General features: G+C 44.9%; 1 protein-coding gene across 1 annotated transcript in view; it reads right to left on the bottom strand.

Annotated features, from left to right (window-relative positions):
• Positions 1 to 17,667, bottom strand: part of LOC120986769 — a 33,577-nt gene that overhangs the window by 14,563 nt on the left and 1,347 nt on the right. The window contains exon 2 of the mRNA XM_040415476.1: positions 10,996 to 11,325. Coding sequence (XP_040271410.1) covers positions 10,996 to 11,325 — 330 coding nt within the window. The remainder of the gene's footprint in view (positions 1 to 10,995; positions 11,326 to 17,667) is intronic.

Below are 17,667 nucleotides of genomic sequence, written 5' to 3'. Positions count from 1 at the left end.
AAGTAGCCTGACTGCCATTAGGTACCGAGATGAGATCCTCAGACCCCTTGTGAGACCATATGCTGGTGCGTTTGGCCCTGGGTTCCTCCTAATGCAAGACAATGCTAGACCTCATGTGGCTGGAGTGTGTCAGCAGTTCCTGCAAGACGAAGGCATTGATACTATGGACTAGCCCGCCCGTTCCCCAGACCTGAATCCAATTGAGCACATCTGGGACATCATGTCTCGCTCTATCCACCAACGTCACGTTGCACCACAGACTGTCCAGGAGTTGGCAGATGCTTTAGTCCAGGTCTGGGAGGAGATCCCTCAGGAGACCGTCCACCACCTCATCAGGAGCATGCACAGGCGTTGTAGGGAGGTCATACAGGCACGTGGAGGCCACACACACATACTGAGCCTCATTTTGACTTGTTTTAAGGACATTACATCAAAGTTGGATCAGCCTGTAGTGTGTTTTTCCACTTTAATTTTGAGTGTGACTCCAAATCCAGACCTCCATGGGTTGAAAAATTTGATTTCCATTTTTTTTATTTTTGAGTGATTTTGTTGTCAGCACATTCAACTATGTAAAGAACAAAGTATTTCAGAAGAATATTTAATTAATTCAGATCTAGGATGTGTTATTTTTGTGTTCCCTTTATTTTTTTGAGCAGTGTACAAGGCCTCATATGTCTATGTAAACATAAAAGTAAAAAGGTTATGTCTCTGGGAAGGCAGGGAGTGAAAAATGAAATCAGAAAAAATGAAAAATCGCTGGGGTAGAAGAGTTACCTACATCATAATAAAGTGTGTGTGTGTGTATATATATATATATCCCTGCACTGTCTCTGCAGGACCTTATAATGGCTGCTTGTGTCTGTCCTGTCACATCAGCGGCTGAGCTTACAATGGCGTCTAACATACAGCCTGATAGACCAGCCAATATCCGGCTTCCTGATTGGCTGTCAGGCTTCCTGCAAAGCATTATGTGCAGGTCTGCTGGCCTGGGCCCCACCGGGTGATCCTCCGGATTCATCCTTCCTGCCCACTTCCCTGTAGAAGTAAAACGGCGCTTGCAGTTTTGCACATTTCATCTGAAGCGAATTGCTAAAACTTCGGATTCATTTGGCAGAGACATTTTTGTGAAATTTATGATGATTCCAGTTTGTTAGGAACCGATTCATCTCTAGCTCTGCATCCTTAGTCTGGGGGTCCCTAGGTTTGGGGGTGTTGAGGTGTACATGTGGTATTGCTCGTGCAGGAGGGCAAGTCTCACCGATCCTGTCTGCCTGACACCACATTATCAGTGTTCTAGGAAGAGGCAGGGAGATTTTGGGTGGATGACAAGGATGTGGCAAACCTAGCCACTTACAGAATGTCTTTCTTGTCTGTACCTCTTCACCTCCCCCCTTTTCCTGTCCCATTGTTTCCCCAGCAGGGTGTTGTCTCAGCCCTTGCTATTGTCTGACCCCACTTTTCCTTGTACCATAGTAATCTATGTATTGTATGTAAATGAGGCTGTTGGCAGTTTGAAACCAGGTGCGCCATGCCGAGTAAAGTCAGTGACTCCCAAACTGTGTGTCGTCCAGTCACTGGGGAAATTGTCTCTTGGTTATTGACCTGCTTCTTCAGCTACACAGGGATTTAAGTGAAGATATTGAGGGTATACCGTGAAGCTCCGCAACAATTGGTGGCAGCGGCGGGATACAAGCCTTGCAGCACAGCAAAGCAGCAGTTCGTTGAAACAGCCATTCGGATATACCGGAGTTCGAGAATATGTGCAGTCATTCGAACGAACGGTGAATGGAGACGAATTATGCAACATTGAAACGAACTACGTTAAAGGAATTATTGGAAGCAAGGGGAAGAATAGCCAGCAACAAAACCAAAGCTACTTATGTGGCCGAACTCATGGAGGGGGACAGAGCGACCACTGCGGCAGCTCCACAGGAGACAGAGCCAACAGAATTTACAAGAGAGCTCAATAGCAGGTTAGCTTTTACCCAAACACCCCCTCCATGGAGACACTGGAAAGACTGATAGCAGATGTACACGAGTACATTGTAGCGAAGCAAAACGCTATTCAGCGAGTCGGGGAAGGAGCCCCAGCGCCCACCAGCACTACCCAGGGAAAAGCTAAGATTCCCTACCAAGCTTTTAAAAATTACACAGAAGGAGAAAGTGATATTGACGAATACCTACAGGATTTCAAAAGGTTGTGCCAGCTACACGACATCAGCCCAGCCGACCAAGTACCCCTGCTGGCAGGTAGATTGTCAGGCCGCGCCGCAGAGGCATACCGGACCGTCCCAGACGAAGACATCAGGAATTATCCCAAAGTCAAACAAGCCATCCTAGCACGGTATGCCATTACCGCTGAGGCATACCGACTCAAATTCCGGGACATCAAGAAACAAACAAAAGACTCACACACTGAATGGGCACACCGACTACAGCGAGCTGCCAAGGGGTGGATGGAAGCGGCACGGGTCACCACTATGGAAGAGATGTTCCAGTTAATAGTAATGGAGCAGTTTTTAATGGACTAACCACAGAACTGCAAAATTGGGTACGAGATCGCAAACCCCATACCCTACCAGAGGCAGCCAAGCTAGCTGACGAGTTCCAAGACACCAGGCGAGATCAACGCACACCACACTGGACCACGTATGGATCTACCACCCTTCTGCCAGCAGTGACTACCTTGGCTCACCCACGACCAGCCGCGAGCCACAACCTGTACCCTCCTAGGTACAATACACGACCACCGATCCGCTGCCACACCTGCAACCAACAGGGGCACATCCAGAGAGACTGCCCACGTAACCGACCTCGCCAGAACTGGAACCACCAGGGTCCTCCTCCCCCCAATCGGGCTGCAGTACACTGCTGCCAAAGAGAATCTGTGCTCCCAACATCCACAGTCACCTCAAAAGAAGAGCCTCTGGGGATCCTACACGAGGTAAACCCCATACAAGCCGCATCCGACAACCGCCAGGGGCACCGCCAGGTGGTACACATGGAGGGGAAGAGTATACAAGGATTACGTGACTCTGGGGCCACGTTAACCCTGGTCCGAAATCATTTGGTGCCTAAGCACACCCTCCCCGGAGACTGTGTAGCTGTACGGGTGGCAGGGGGAGCAATTTACAAAGTTCCCACTGCCAAGGTGCATTTGAATTGGGGGGCAGGGCATGGAAACGTGGAGGTGGGAATTATGCAGGATTTGCCCGCTGATGTTATTTTGGGCAACGACTTGGGGGAGCTCACCTCTGCTTTTGTCCCTCAACCAACTATCCAAGAGGCCTACCCGGTTGTTACCCGGCAGCAAGCACGCACCACGGCTCCATCCGATCACACTGAGGCTCAGGTAAACAATATGCCACACACCCCTCCTATTCTCCCCTGGGATGCCCCCCTGGAATTTGGCAGTGAGGTGGCCCTAGATCCCTCCCTGCAGGTATATAAAGATAGGATAAACAAGGACCAAGGAGGGTTGGAGGGAGAGAGATATGCTTGGGACAAAGGTCTCATATACCGCTATGCAGAGAAGGTAGTAGCAGGGTCCATACCCGTGCCCACTAAGCAGTTAGTGGTACCCCGAAAGTATAGACAAGAGTTGCTGCGCATCGCGCACGATATACCATTATCAGGACATTTAGGAATCAGCCGAACAAAACATCGGCTGACGCAGAACTTCTTCTGGCCAGGTATCTCAAAGGATATTAGACAATACTGTCAAACGTGTGATACCTGCCAGAGGGTAGGGAAGAGAGGGGATCGCTATAAAGCCAAACTCAGATCCCTGCCCATAATTGAAGAACCCTTCAGTCGAGTAGCTGTAGACATAATAGGACCCCTAGCGAAACCCAGTCCCTCCGGCAAGAAATACATCTTGACCGTAGTGGACTACGCCACTAGATACCCAGAGGCAGTGGCGTTGACCAATGTACATGCAGAGACTATAGCCGATGCCCTTATGCGAATATTCTCCCGTATGGGATTTCCCCAGGAGATTATTTCAGATAGGGGCACCCAGTTCACTGCAGAGGTCACCCACCAACTCTGGAAAGTGTGTGGGGTGAAACCGATCTTCAACTCCGCCTACCACCCCCAGTCCAACGGGCTCTGTGAACGGTTTAACGGAACACTTAAACAGATGATCCGCACGTTCATAGACACTCAAAAAGACTGGGAACGGTTTTTGCCCCACTTGCTCTTTGCCTATAGGGAAGTACCCCAAGAATCCACGGGATTCTCCCTGTGGCGAAACCAACCTCGCCACTGGGTTTTGGAGAGGACTGGCTGCTGGCCTCTTGCCCCTGGATTATGGGCCATATACTAACTTTTAAACCCCTGAACCTATTCAAGTGAATTTTGGATAGGTTTGTCCCCACGTTATACTGTTTGAATTAATGTAAGTTATATGTATGGCCAATGTAAACTCACAAAGTTGTAACAATTTATAATAAGTGTAACTTGTCAGCTTGGGAGGAATATGCGGGTGTGTTTCTATTGTGCCATTGTCCCATTGTGTGTTTCAAATGGTGATGTCTGTTCTGTTGTCCTCACATGTGTATTGGCGATCTCCCTTTGTCCTCAGAGATAATTGGATTGCTCTTCAGGTTGTCTGGACAGAGAGGAGGAAACCATGATGCATTGTGGGGATATGTTGTCCTATGTCCCAGTCTTCATTCTGGTCCTCTGGGGGCGTGAACGATTGGTTGCTGTACTTACATTGTATGTGTTGTAAATTACTGATTGGTTGTATTTCAAACCCCTGTGGGCAGTACTATGTTTGTGGTTTATGAATAAAAGAGGCTGTACGTGAAGTACAGTCAGACCACTGCTTGACTCTCAACACGGAGCCTTGTCTCGTTATTGGGGGGATCCGCTGTATGCTGTTAGAGGCTGATTGCCAGGATTGTATGCTTTTCCTGTTCGTCTGCTAGCAGCTATTCGTGAGGTTCCAGTTTGGAGGGCTACTTTGTATCCTGTTCGGGAATTCGGTGTTCTGCAGTAGCTGTGCCTGTCTCTCAGAAAGGGGCTTATCGCCTAAACGGATTTTAACCCCTTGTCTGCTAAAAAAGGACCGTTACATTGGTGGCAAGCAGCGGGATCGTTCCTACAGCCAGAAGGACAGCTACAAAGAAACATCATTCCCTGGAATTACAATTTGAGGGCAACGCATGTCCCAGTACAGCGACCCTGACAGCACCAGAATGGAAACAGCAGTGGAGTACGATGAGGGTGTCATGGATGACCGAGATGCAGTCCGCAAAGGCATCTGGTACCAGGTACTGGGTATTGTGGAGTATATGCAGGACGAGAGACTCCCCACGGAAGACCAGCGGTTGCAGAAGCGAGTAGCCCTGCGGATGCCCTTCCTGGGAGAGCAGCCCCGGGAGGAATGGGTAAAGGAATTGGAACTCCTAGCATGGCGGGAGCTGTGGCTGGAAGATGCCTACCAGGCGCTCTGGTGGTATGGGACACAGTACCTACCCAGGACAGCTGAGCATGACAAGCCGGAGGGAGAGGAGTTTGATGGTCCTGGCTTGTTATGGGAGACCTTTTCAGAGCTGGAGTTTGGGAGCCCTACACAAGCCCGGTTCCATGATCTCTTGGAATGGAGGGAGAGCAGGTATGACTGGGACAACACTCATGAGATTGAGCAGGACCTGGTCCACCTGGTGACCCGGGAGATGGAGCTGGAACAGGGCTACCAACAGCTGTTCCACGCCAGTGAGAAGGCTCAGCAGGACAGTAAGGTGACAGACCCAGTCTCCATTCCCCAGCGGCAGTGTGAATTGCAGGGAATTGGGAGCCCAGTCTCCATTCCCCAGCGGCAGTGTGAAGTGCAGGGAGAGGAGAGCAGCGTCCTTCCTCCCCAGCGGCAGGCTGAGTTACAGGGGGCAGAGGTAGTAGTTCCTGCCCCCCAGCAGCAGAGTGATATGCCGGGATGGCAGTGTGAAATGCAGGGAGAGGAGAGCAGCGTCCTCCCTCCTCAGCGGCAGGCAGAGTTACAGGGGGCGGAGGTAGTTGTTCCTGCCCCCCAGCAGCAGCATGATTTTTTGGGAATTGGGAGCCCAGTCTCCATTCCCCAGCGGCAGGCGGAGTTACAGGGGGCAGAGACAGTCGGTCCTGTCCCCCAGCGGCAGAGTGTCCAGCAGGGAATAGAGAGCCCAGTCTCCTTTCCCCAGCAGCAGGACACTGTATTGGGAGCGGAGACGGTCGGTCGCCCTCCCCAGCGGCTGGAAGTATGTATGGGAGAGGAGCTCATTACCCCCTCTCCCCAGCGGCAGCTTAACGCACCAGGGGGACAAAGTAAGCCCCACAACAGTGCAGATGGGACCGTGGTCTCTGCACTTACAGCACAGGGGGTAGAGACAGTCGGTCTCCCCCTCCAACAACCAGGCTCCAACCAGGCTTCTTCCGTGGTAGCGCTGGCACCAGGGCAGAGTACCGCTGATCCCTGCCCACAAAGCAACCTCCACTCCAAGCCAGGGAGCAACACAGAGACTGGGAGTACCAGCTTCCAACATAACCTTGGTGGACTCACTGGACAGAGACAGGCTACTAAAGTCAACAGGTCCAGTATTTGGTTGTGGGTGGGCTGCCAGACTAACTCAGGTACCGACCGGCGTGAGGTCAGGTATCTGGTTAGACTTCCCTGGGGGGGGGAGATGTGTGGCGAAACCAACCGCGCCACTGGGTTTTGGAGAGGACTGGCTGCTGGCCTCTTGCCCCTGGATTATGGGCCATATACTAACTTTTAAACCCCTGAACCTATTCAAGTGAATTTTGGATAGGTTTGTCCCCACGTTATACTGTTTGAATTAATGTAAGTTATATGTATGGCCAATGTAAACTCACAAAGTTGTAACAATTTATAATAAGTGTAACTTGTCAGCTTGGGAGGAATATGCGGGTGTGTTTCTATTGTGCCATTGTCCCATTGTGTGTTTAAAATGGTGATGTCTGTCCTGTTGTCTGCGCATGTGTATTGGCGATTTCCCTTTGTCCTCAGAGATAATTGGATTGCTCTTCAGGTTGTCTCCGGGACAGAGAGGAGGAAACAAGGATGCATTGTGGGGATATGTTGTCCTATGTCCCAGTCTTCATTCTGGTCCTCTGGGGGCGTGAACGATTGGTTGCTGTAGTTACATTGTATGTGTTGTTAATTACTGATTGGTTGTATTTCAAACCCCTGTGGGCAGTACTATGTTTGTGGTTTATGAATAAAAGAGGCTGTACGTGAAGTACAGTCAGACCACTGCTTGACTCTCAACACGGAGCCTTGTCTCGTTATTGGGGGGATTCACTGTATGCTGTTAGAGGACCGATTGCCAGGATTGTATGCTTTTCCTGTTCGTCTGCTAGCAGCTATTCGTGAGGTTCCAGTTTGGAGTGCTACTTTGTATCCTGTTCGGGAATTCGGTGTTCTGCAGTAGCTGTGCCTGTCTCTCAGAAAGGGGCTTATCGCCTAAACGGATTTTAACCCCTTGTCTGCTGAAACGGACCGTTACACTCCCCTTTTGAATTATTGTTCGGGAGGAGAGTGAGGGGTCCCTTAGACCTTATCAGAGAACACTGGGAGGGAGGGGTAACTACGAATGGTACCCCTATTGTCCCATACGTGCTGGAGTTTAGGGAACGCTTGGAGGCTCTGACCCAGACGGTACGTACTAACCTCCAAGCGGCCCAACAACGACAGCGCAGATGGTACGATAAGGGGGCCAGGGACCGCAGTTTTCAGGTCGGGCAGAAGGTGTTAATCCTACGGCCAGTCCCTAATGACAAGCTGCAGGCCTCCTGGCAGGGCCCATACAAGGTGGTGGAGCAAATCTGCGATACCACCTATGTGATCGGCCCGTGCGCTGGAGCAGGGGGCAGACGCATGCTCCATGTGAACATGCTGAAGCCCTACTACGAGCGCATAGAAGAGGTGACCGCTATTTGTGCCTCTGCCGCAGAGGACTTTGACAATTTACCTCTCCCAGACCTCCTAGAGAAAGAGGGCCAGAAAGAGGACCTGGAAGAGGTTCAGTTAGGTGAACGGCTGAGTCCCCAGGAAAGGGCGCAGGCTCATAGTCTAATAAGGGAAAAGGGAACCACTTTTTCTAATCTCCCTGGGTACATCCCGTTAGCCACCCACAGAGTAGAAACACCAGGGCAGACCCCTATCCGCCAACCTCCTTACCGCATACCTGAATCCGTAAAGGATAATATGCGCAAGGAAATAGAAGAAATGCTACAACTAGGAGTCATAGAGCCCTCTGAAAGCCCTTGGGCCTCCCCAGTAGTTCTGGTGCCGAAGCGGGATGGGACTACCCGCTTCTGCGTAGACTACCGGAGGCTTAATGATAAGACCGTATCCGATGCCTACCCTATGCCCCGGATAGACGAGCTCCTGGACAAAATGGCCAGGGGCCAATACCTCACCACAATAGATCTTTGTAAGGGGTATTGGCAGATTCCCCTAGCCGAAGACGCCATCCCTAAGTCGGCGTTTGTCACCCCGTTTGGCCTGTACCAGTTTAAGGTCATGCCATTCGGGATGAAAAACGCTCCGGCTACTTTTCAGAGGATGGTGGATCGGCTATTGGATGGGTTCCAGGAGTACGCTTGCGCCTATCTAGATGATATAGCGATATTCAGCCACTCCTGGACTGAACACCTGACCCACATAGGAGCCGTACTAGACCGTATTAGGGAGGCAGGATTAACTCTGAAGCCCAGTAAGTGCCATATAGGGATGGCAGAAGTCCAATACCTAGGACACCGGGTAGGGAGCGGCCAACAAAAAACCCGAACCGGCTAAGGTAGAGGCTGTAGCCAAATGGCCAACCCCTCGTACCAAAACTCAAGTACTGGCATTCCTAGGTACCGCAGGATACTACCGTAAATTTGTACCCAACTACAGTACCCTGGCCAAACCCCTCACCGATTTGACCCGCAAGAATCTCCCTAAGATAGTAGTCTGGACCCCAGAGTGTGAGCAGGCATTCCAGCAACTAAAAACGGCTCTTGTGAATTCACCTGTACTTGCCGCCCCTGATCCAACTAAACGCTTTCTCGTCCACACAGACGCTTCCATGTTTGGATTGGGGGCAGTACTGAGCCAAGTCGGAGAAGATGGCGGCGAGCATCCAGTGGCTTACTTAAGCAGAAAACTTTTACCCCGGGAAGTAAGCTACGCCGCCATAGAAAAAGAATGCCTGGCCGTGGTGTGGGCCCTTAAAAAGCTGCAGCCCTATTTGTACGGACAACCCTTTTCCTTACTCACAGATCACAACCCGTTGGTACGGCTGAACAGGGTGTCAGGAGACAATGCCCGGCTGCTGCGCTGGAGTTTGGCGCTGCAGCCTTTTGACTTTACCATCCACTACCGCCCTGGGAAGCAAAATGGCAACGCCGACGGGTTATCCAGACAAACTGAACTTGAAAAGTGATCTGTGAGCGCTCCTCCGGACATCCCCAAGCCGATCCGTTGGGATCAGACTGTGTATGCCGGCTTGGTTCTGGGGGAGCATTGTGGCAAACCGAGCCACTTATAGAATGTCTTTCTTGTCTGTACCTCTTCACCTCCCCCCTTTTCCTGTCCCATTGTTTCCCCAGCAGGGTGTTGTCTCAGCCCTTGCTATTGTCTGACCCCCCTTTTCCTTGTACCATAGTCATCTATGTATTGTATGTAAATGAGGCTGTTTGCAGTTTGAAACCAGGTGCGCCATGCCGAGTAAAGTCAGTGACTCCCAAACTGTGTGTCGTCCAGTCACTGGGGAAATTGTCTCTTGGTTATTGACCTGCTTCTTCAGCTACAAGGGGATTTAAGTGAAGATATTGAGGGTATACCGTGAAGCTCCGCAACAAAGGACTTCGCCATTTTCCGTAGAATGATCCGATATATGCTCTGGGGCCAGCCTGGTAAGTTAGAGCCCCCCTAGTGAGGATGCTTTATATACACCACACATCTGTCTACACTCCCACCATTGCTAAACTTCATACGTTCTAGTGGGACATATTGTGCAGACGTCTCTCCACATGCCGGTTACTGACCCCTGAACTCTGCACGCCCTGCCGTCACCCCAAACACCAGATATCATGGTCACCCAGCAGAATAGCTGTCATTAAACCCTAGATCCTCTGCCAGCTCTGCCTCAGTCTGCACAGGAAAGCTCCGGTGTCTGGTGTGAAATCTGAACTATTATACGGATATTCAGAGAAAACACTTCCGAGATGATACAATTGTTTATAGATAACAACATCAGATAATTGGGGATTTTGTGAAGAGACCCGCGGTTGGACTTCGGAGTGTCGGCAAAGTTCTCTCCTATAAGGAACCATCATATGATGTATGACAGGTTTGATGGACACCGGACGGTGGGGAGGACGTCGCTGACTGCACAGACTTTGATGGAGGGGCTGGCATGGGGTTTGGGAAAATAAGCCCCTTCCCCTTTTTTCCTGGAAACCTATGCATCCCGCAGGGGTGATTTATGGTATGGGAAGTCGGGAGCTTGCCCGGGAGACCAGGGTTAGTCCCCACCCGCCTAGGGTTGGCTAACATGGTTGCTTCTTTTCCCCTTCCATCTAGTAAGGGTTAAATAATGCGGTCTTACCGGGGTGCGGCCTCTTTCCCCGCTGCCTGTCAGGGACGTCCCTCCTCCTTTACATTTCTTTTTGCTTAATTGGTTGATGTTTTATGCAAGATTTCTTCTGTAGATTATGATACAATGGTTGGATTTGGGTGAACGGAAGGTGGACTTGGCCAATGGGAGCCGGGTGGTCGGCGTGCTGCCCCCTAACCGGAGGTGCGGTTTAGATGTAATTAAACCAGATGGCGGTTGAATAAGATTTGGTGCACATTAAATACAGAACTGGGACCGACTCCATCCAACAAATGTTCAGTGTCCTCCACCAGCAGAGGACGGAGAGGAGTGAGGAGGATGAGGGTCTGATCTCTGCGGTCAGTACATCAGACATAAGTCACATATAGGGCGGGAGTCTACGTACCGTACACCCGGAGCCGGTATTCTGTAGTTTCAGGTGGTGAAGAATCTGGAACTACAGTCAGAGTATAAGACCCCTCATTAGTGGAGTTGACGCTGTCGATTCTCAGGGATCCGTTCACATAAAGCTGACATTTTCCTATCAAATTATCGTAACAACGAAGAGAAGGAAGACTCACAGCCACAGTCTGGGCGCTAAAAATCCAGGTTATAAGAGAAGTTTCTGGGGGTGGAGGATTCACTTCTAATAGAACCGATCTCCCGGTGATTCCTGTCACATTGACAACAGCGTCCACATCACCTGTAAGTAATATACAGAGCGTGAGATACTGACCTGATATAACGGTATACACATCACCTGTATGTAATATACAATGTACACTGAGGAGATATAACGGTATACAAATCACCTGTATGTAATATACAATGTACACTGAGGAGATATAACGGTATACACATCTCCTGTATGTAATATACAATGTACACTGAGGAGATATAACGGTATACACATCTCCTGTATGTAATATACAATGTACACTGAGGAGATATAACGGTATACACATCTCCTGTATGTAATATACAATGTACACTGAGGAGATATAACGGTATACAAATCACCTGTATGTAATATACAATGTACACTGAGGAGATATAACGGTATACACATCTCCTGTATGTAATATACAATGTACACTGAGGAGATATAACGGTATACACATCTCCTGTATGTAATATACAATGTACACTGAGGAGATATAACGGTATACACATCTCCTGTATGTAATATACAATGTACACTGAGGAGATATAACGGTATACACATCTCCTGTATGTAATATACAATGTACACTGAGGAGATATAACGGTATACACATCACCTGTATGTAATATACAATGTACACTGAGGAGATATAACGGTATACACATCTCCTGTATGTAATATACAATGTACACTGAGGAGATATAACGGTATACACATCTCCTGTATGTAATATACAATGTACACTGAGAAGATACAACGGTATACACATCTCCTGTATGTAATATACAATGTACACTGAGGAGATATAACGGTATACACATCTCCTGTATGTAATATACAATGTACACTGAGGAGATATAACGGTATACACATCTCCTGTATGTAATATACAATGTACACTGAGGAGATATAACGGTATACACATCTCCTGTATGTAATATACAATGTACACTGAGGAGATATAACGGTATACACATCTCCGGTATGTAATATACAATGTACACTGAGGAGATATAACGGTATACACATCTCCTGTATGTAATATACAATGTACACTGAGGAGATATAACGGTATACACATCTCCTGTATGTAATATACAATGTACACTGAGGAGATATAACGGTATACACATCTCCTGTATGTAATATACAATGTACACTGAGGAGATATAACGGTATACACATCTCCTGTATGTAATATACAATGTACACTGAGGAGATATAACGGTATACACATCTCCTGTATGTAATATACAATGTACACTGAGGAGATATAACGGTATACACATCTCCTGTATGTAATATACAATGTACACTGAGGAGATATAACGGTATACACATCACCTGTATGTAATATACAATGTACACTGAGGAGATATAACGGTATACACATCTCCTGTATGTAATATACAATGTACACTGAGAAGATACAACGGTATACACATCTCCTGTATGTAATATACAATGTACACTGAGGAGATATAACGGTATACACATCTCCTGTATGTAATATACAATGTACACTGAGGAGATATAACGGTATACACATCTCCTGTATGTAATATACACTGTACACTGAGGAGATATAACAGTATACACATCACCTGTATGTAATATACAATGTACACTGAGGAGATATAACGATATACACATCACCTGTATGTAATATACACTGTACACTGAGGAGATATAACGGTATACACATCACCTGTATGTAATATACAATGTACACTGAGGAGATATAACGGTATACACATCTCCTGTATGTAATATACAATGTACACTGAGAAGATACAACGGTATACACATCTCCTGTATGTAATATACAATGTACACTGAGGAGATATAACGGTATACACATCTCCTGTATGTAATATACAATGTACACTGAGGAGATATAACGGTATACACATCTCCTGTATGTAATATACACTGTACACTGAGGAGATATAACAGTATACACATCACCTGTATGTAATATACAATGTACACTGAGGAGATATAACGGTATACACATCTCCTGTATGTAATATACAATGTACACTGAGGAGATATAACGGTATACACATCTCCTGTATGTAATATACAATGTACACTGAGGAGATATAACGGTATACACATCTCCTGTATGTAATATACAATGTACACTGAGGAGATATAACGGTATACACATCTCCTGTATGTAATATACAATGTACACTGAGGAGATATAACGGTATACACATCTCCTGTATGTAATATACAATGTACACTGAGGAGATATAACGGTATACACATCTCCTGTATGTAATATACAATGTACACTGAGGAGATATAACGGTATACACATCTCCTGTATGTAATATACAATGTACACTGAGGAGATATAACGGTATACACGTCTCCTGTATGTAATATACAATGTACACTGAGGAGATATTACGGTATACACATCTCCTGTATGTAATATACAATGTACACTGAGGAGATATAACGGTATACACATCTCCTGTATGTAATATACAATGTACACTGAGAAGATACAACAGTATACACATCTCCTGTATGTAATATACAATGTACACTGAGGAGATATAACGGTATACACATCTCCTGTATGTAATATACACTGTACACTGAGGAGATATAACGGTATACACATCTCCTGTATGTAATATACAATGTACACTGAGAAGATACAACGGTATACACATCTCCTGTATGTAATATACAATGTACACTGAGGAGATATAACGGTATACACATCTCCTGTATGTAATATACAATGTACACTGAGGAGATATAACGGTATACACATCTCCTGTATGTAATATACACTGTACACTGAGGAGATATAACAGTATACACATCACCTGTATGTAATATACAATGTACACTGAGGAGATATAACGGTATACACATCTCCTGTATGTAATATACAATGTACACTGAGGAGATATAACGGTATACACATCTCCTGTATGTAATATACAATGTACACTGAGGAGATATAACGGTATACACATCTCCTGTATGTAATATACAATGTACACTGAGGAGATATAACGGTATACACATCTCCTGTATGTAATATACAATGTACACTGAGGAGATATAACGGTATACACATCTCCTGTATGTAATATACAATGTACACTGAGGAGATATAACGGTATACACATCTCCTGTATGTAATATACAATGTACACTGAGGAGATATAACGGTATACACATCTCCTGTATGTAATATACAATGTACACTGAGGAGATATAACGGTATACACGTCTCCTGTATGTAATATACAATGTACACTGAGGAGATATTACGGTATACACATCTCCTGTATGTAATATACAATGTACACTGAGGAGATATAACGGTATACACATCTCCTGTATGTAATATACAATGTACACTGAGAAGATACAACAGTATACACATCTCCTGTATGTAATATACAATGTACACTGAGGAGATATAACGGTATACACATCTCCTGTATGTAATATACACTGTACACTGAGGAGATATAACAGTATACACATCACCTGTATGTAATATACAATGTACACTGAGGAGATATAACGGTATACACATCTCCTGTATGTAATATACAATGTATAGACACTGAGGAGATATAACGGTATACACATCACCTGTATGTAATATACAATGTACACTGAGGAGATATAACGGTATACACATCTCCTGTATGTAATATACAATGTACACTGAGAAGATACAACGGTATACACATATCCTGTATGTAATATACAATGTACACTGAGGAGATATAACGGTATACACATCTCCTGTATGTAATATACAATGTACACTGAGGAGATATAACGGTATACACATCTCCTGTATGTAATATACAATGTACACTGAGGAGATATAACGGTATACACATCTCCTGTATGTAATATACAATGTACACTGAGGAGATATAACGGTATACACATCTCCTGTATGTAATATACAATGTACACTGAGGAGATATAACGGTATACACATCTCCTGTATGTAATATACAATGTACACTGAGGAGATATAACGGTATACACATCACCTGTATGTAATATACAATGTACACTGAGGAGATATAACGGTATACACATCTCCTGTATGTAATATACAATGTACACTGAGGAGATATAACGGTATACACATCTCCTGTATGTAATATACAGAGCGTGAGATACTGACCTGATATAACGGTATACACATCTCCTGTATGTAATATACAATGTACAGACACTGAGGAGATATAACGGTATACACATCACCTGTATGTAATATACAATGTACACTGAGGAGATATAACGGTATACACATCTCCTGTATGTAATATACAATGTACACTGAGGAGATATAACGGTATACACATCTCCTGTATGTAATATACAATGTACACTGAGGAGATATAACGGTATACACATCTCCTGTATGTAATATACAATGTACACTGAGGAGATATAACGGTATACACATCACCTGTATGTAATATACAATGTACACTGAGGAGATATAACGGTATACACATCTCCTGTATGTAATATACAATGTACAGACACTGAGTAGATATAACGGTATACACATCTCCTGTATGTAATATACAATGTACACTGAGGAGATATAACGGTATACACATCTCCTGTATGTAATATACAATGTACACTGAGGAGATATAACGGTATACACATCTCCTGTATGTAATATACAATGTACACTGAGGAGATATAACGGTATACACATCTCCTGTATGTAATATACAATGTACACTGAGGAGATATAACGGTATACACATCTCCTGTATGTAATATACAATGTACACTGAGGAGATATAACGGTATACACATCTCCTGTATGTAATATACAATGTACACTGAGGAGATATAACGGTATACACATCTCCTGTATGTAATATACAATGTACACTGAGGAGATATAACGGTATACACATCTCCTGTATGTAATATACAATGTACACTGAGGAGATATAACGGTATACACATCTCCTGTATGTAATATACAATGTACACTGAGGAGATATAACGGTATACACATCTCCTGTATGTAATATACAATGTACACTGAGGAGATATAACGGTATACACATCTCCTGTATGTAATATACAATGTACACTGAGGAGATATAACGGTATACACATCTCCTGTATGTAATATACAATGTACACTGAGAAGATACAACGGTATACACATCTCCTGTATGTAATATACAATGTACACTGAGGAGATATAACGGTATACACATCTCCTGTATGTAATATACAATGTACACTGAGGAGATATAACGGTATACACATCTCCTGTATGTAATATACAATGTACACTGAGGAGATATAACGGTATACACATCTCCTGTATGTAATATACAATGTACACTGAGGAGATATAACGGTATACACATCACCTGTATGTAATATACAATGTACACTGAGGAGATATAACGGTATACACATCACCTGTATGTAATATACAATGTACACTGAGGAGATATAACGGTATACACATCTCCTGTATGTAATATACAATGTACACTGAGGAGATATAACGGTATACACATCACCTGTATGTAATATACAATGTACACTGAGGAGATATAACGGTATACACATCTCCTGTATGTAATATACAATGTACACTGAGGAGATATAACGGTATACACATCACCTGTATGTAATATACAATGTACACTGAGGAGATATAACGGTATACACATCACCTGTATGTAATATACAATGTACAGACAATGAGGAGATATAACGGTATACACATCACCTTTATGTAATATACAATGTACACTGAGGAGATATAACGGTATACACATCTCCTTTATGTAATATACAATGTACACTGAGGAGATATGACGGTATATACATCACCTGTATGTAATATACAATGTACACTGAGGAGATATAACGGTATACACATCACCTGTATGTAATATACAATGTACACTGAGGAGATATAACGGTATACACATCTCCTGTATGTAATATACAATGTACACTGAGGAGATATAACGGTATACACATCACCTGTATGTAATATACAATGTACACTGAGGAGATATAACGATATACACATCTCCTGTATGTAATATACAATGTACACTGAGGAGATATAACGGTATACACTTCTCCTGTATGTAATATACAATGTACACTGAGGAGATATAACGGTATACACATCTCCTGTATGTAATATACAATGTACACTGAGGAGATATAACGGTATACACATCTCCTGTATGTAATATACAATGTACACTGAGGAGATATAACGGTATACACATCTCCTGTATGTAATATACAATGTACACTGAGGAGATATAACGGTATACACATCTCCTGTATGTAATATACAATGTACACTGAGGTGATATAACGGTATACACATCTCCTGTA

This window comes from Bufo bufo, chromosome 1 (assembly GCF_905171765.1).
Source record: "Bufo bufo chromosome 1, aBufBuf1.1, whole genome shotgun sequence".
In the NCBI taxonomy this organism is placed as follows: domain Eukaryota; kingdom Metazoa; phylum Chordata; class Amphibia; order Anura; family Bufonidae; genus Bufo; species Bufo bufo.
The sequence above is the reverse complement of the archived record's forward strand: the minus strand, read 5'-3'. Positions and strand labels throughout refer to the sequence as shown.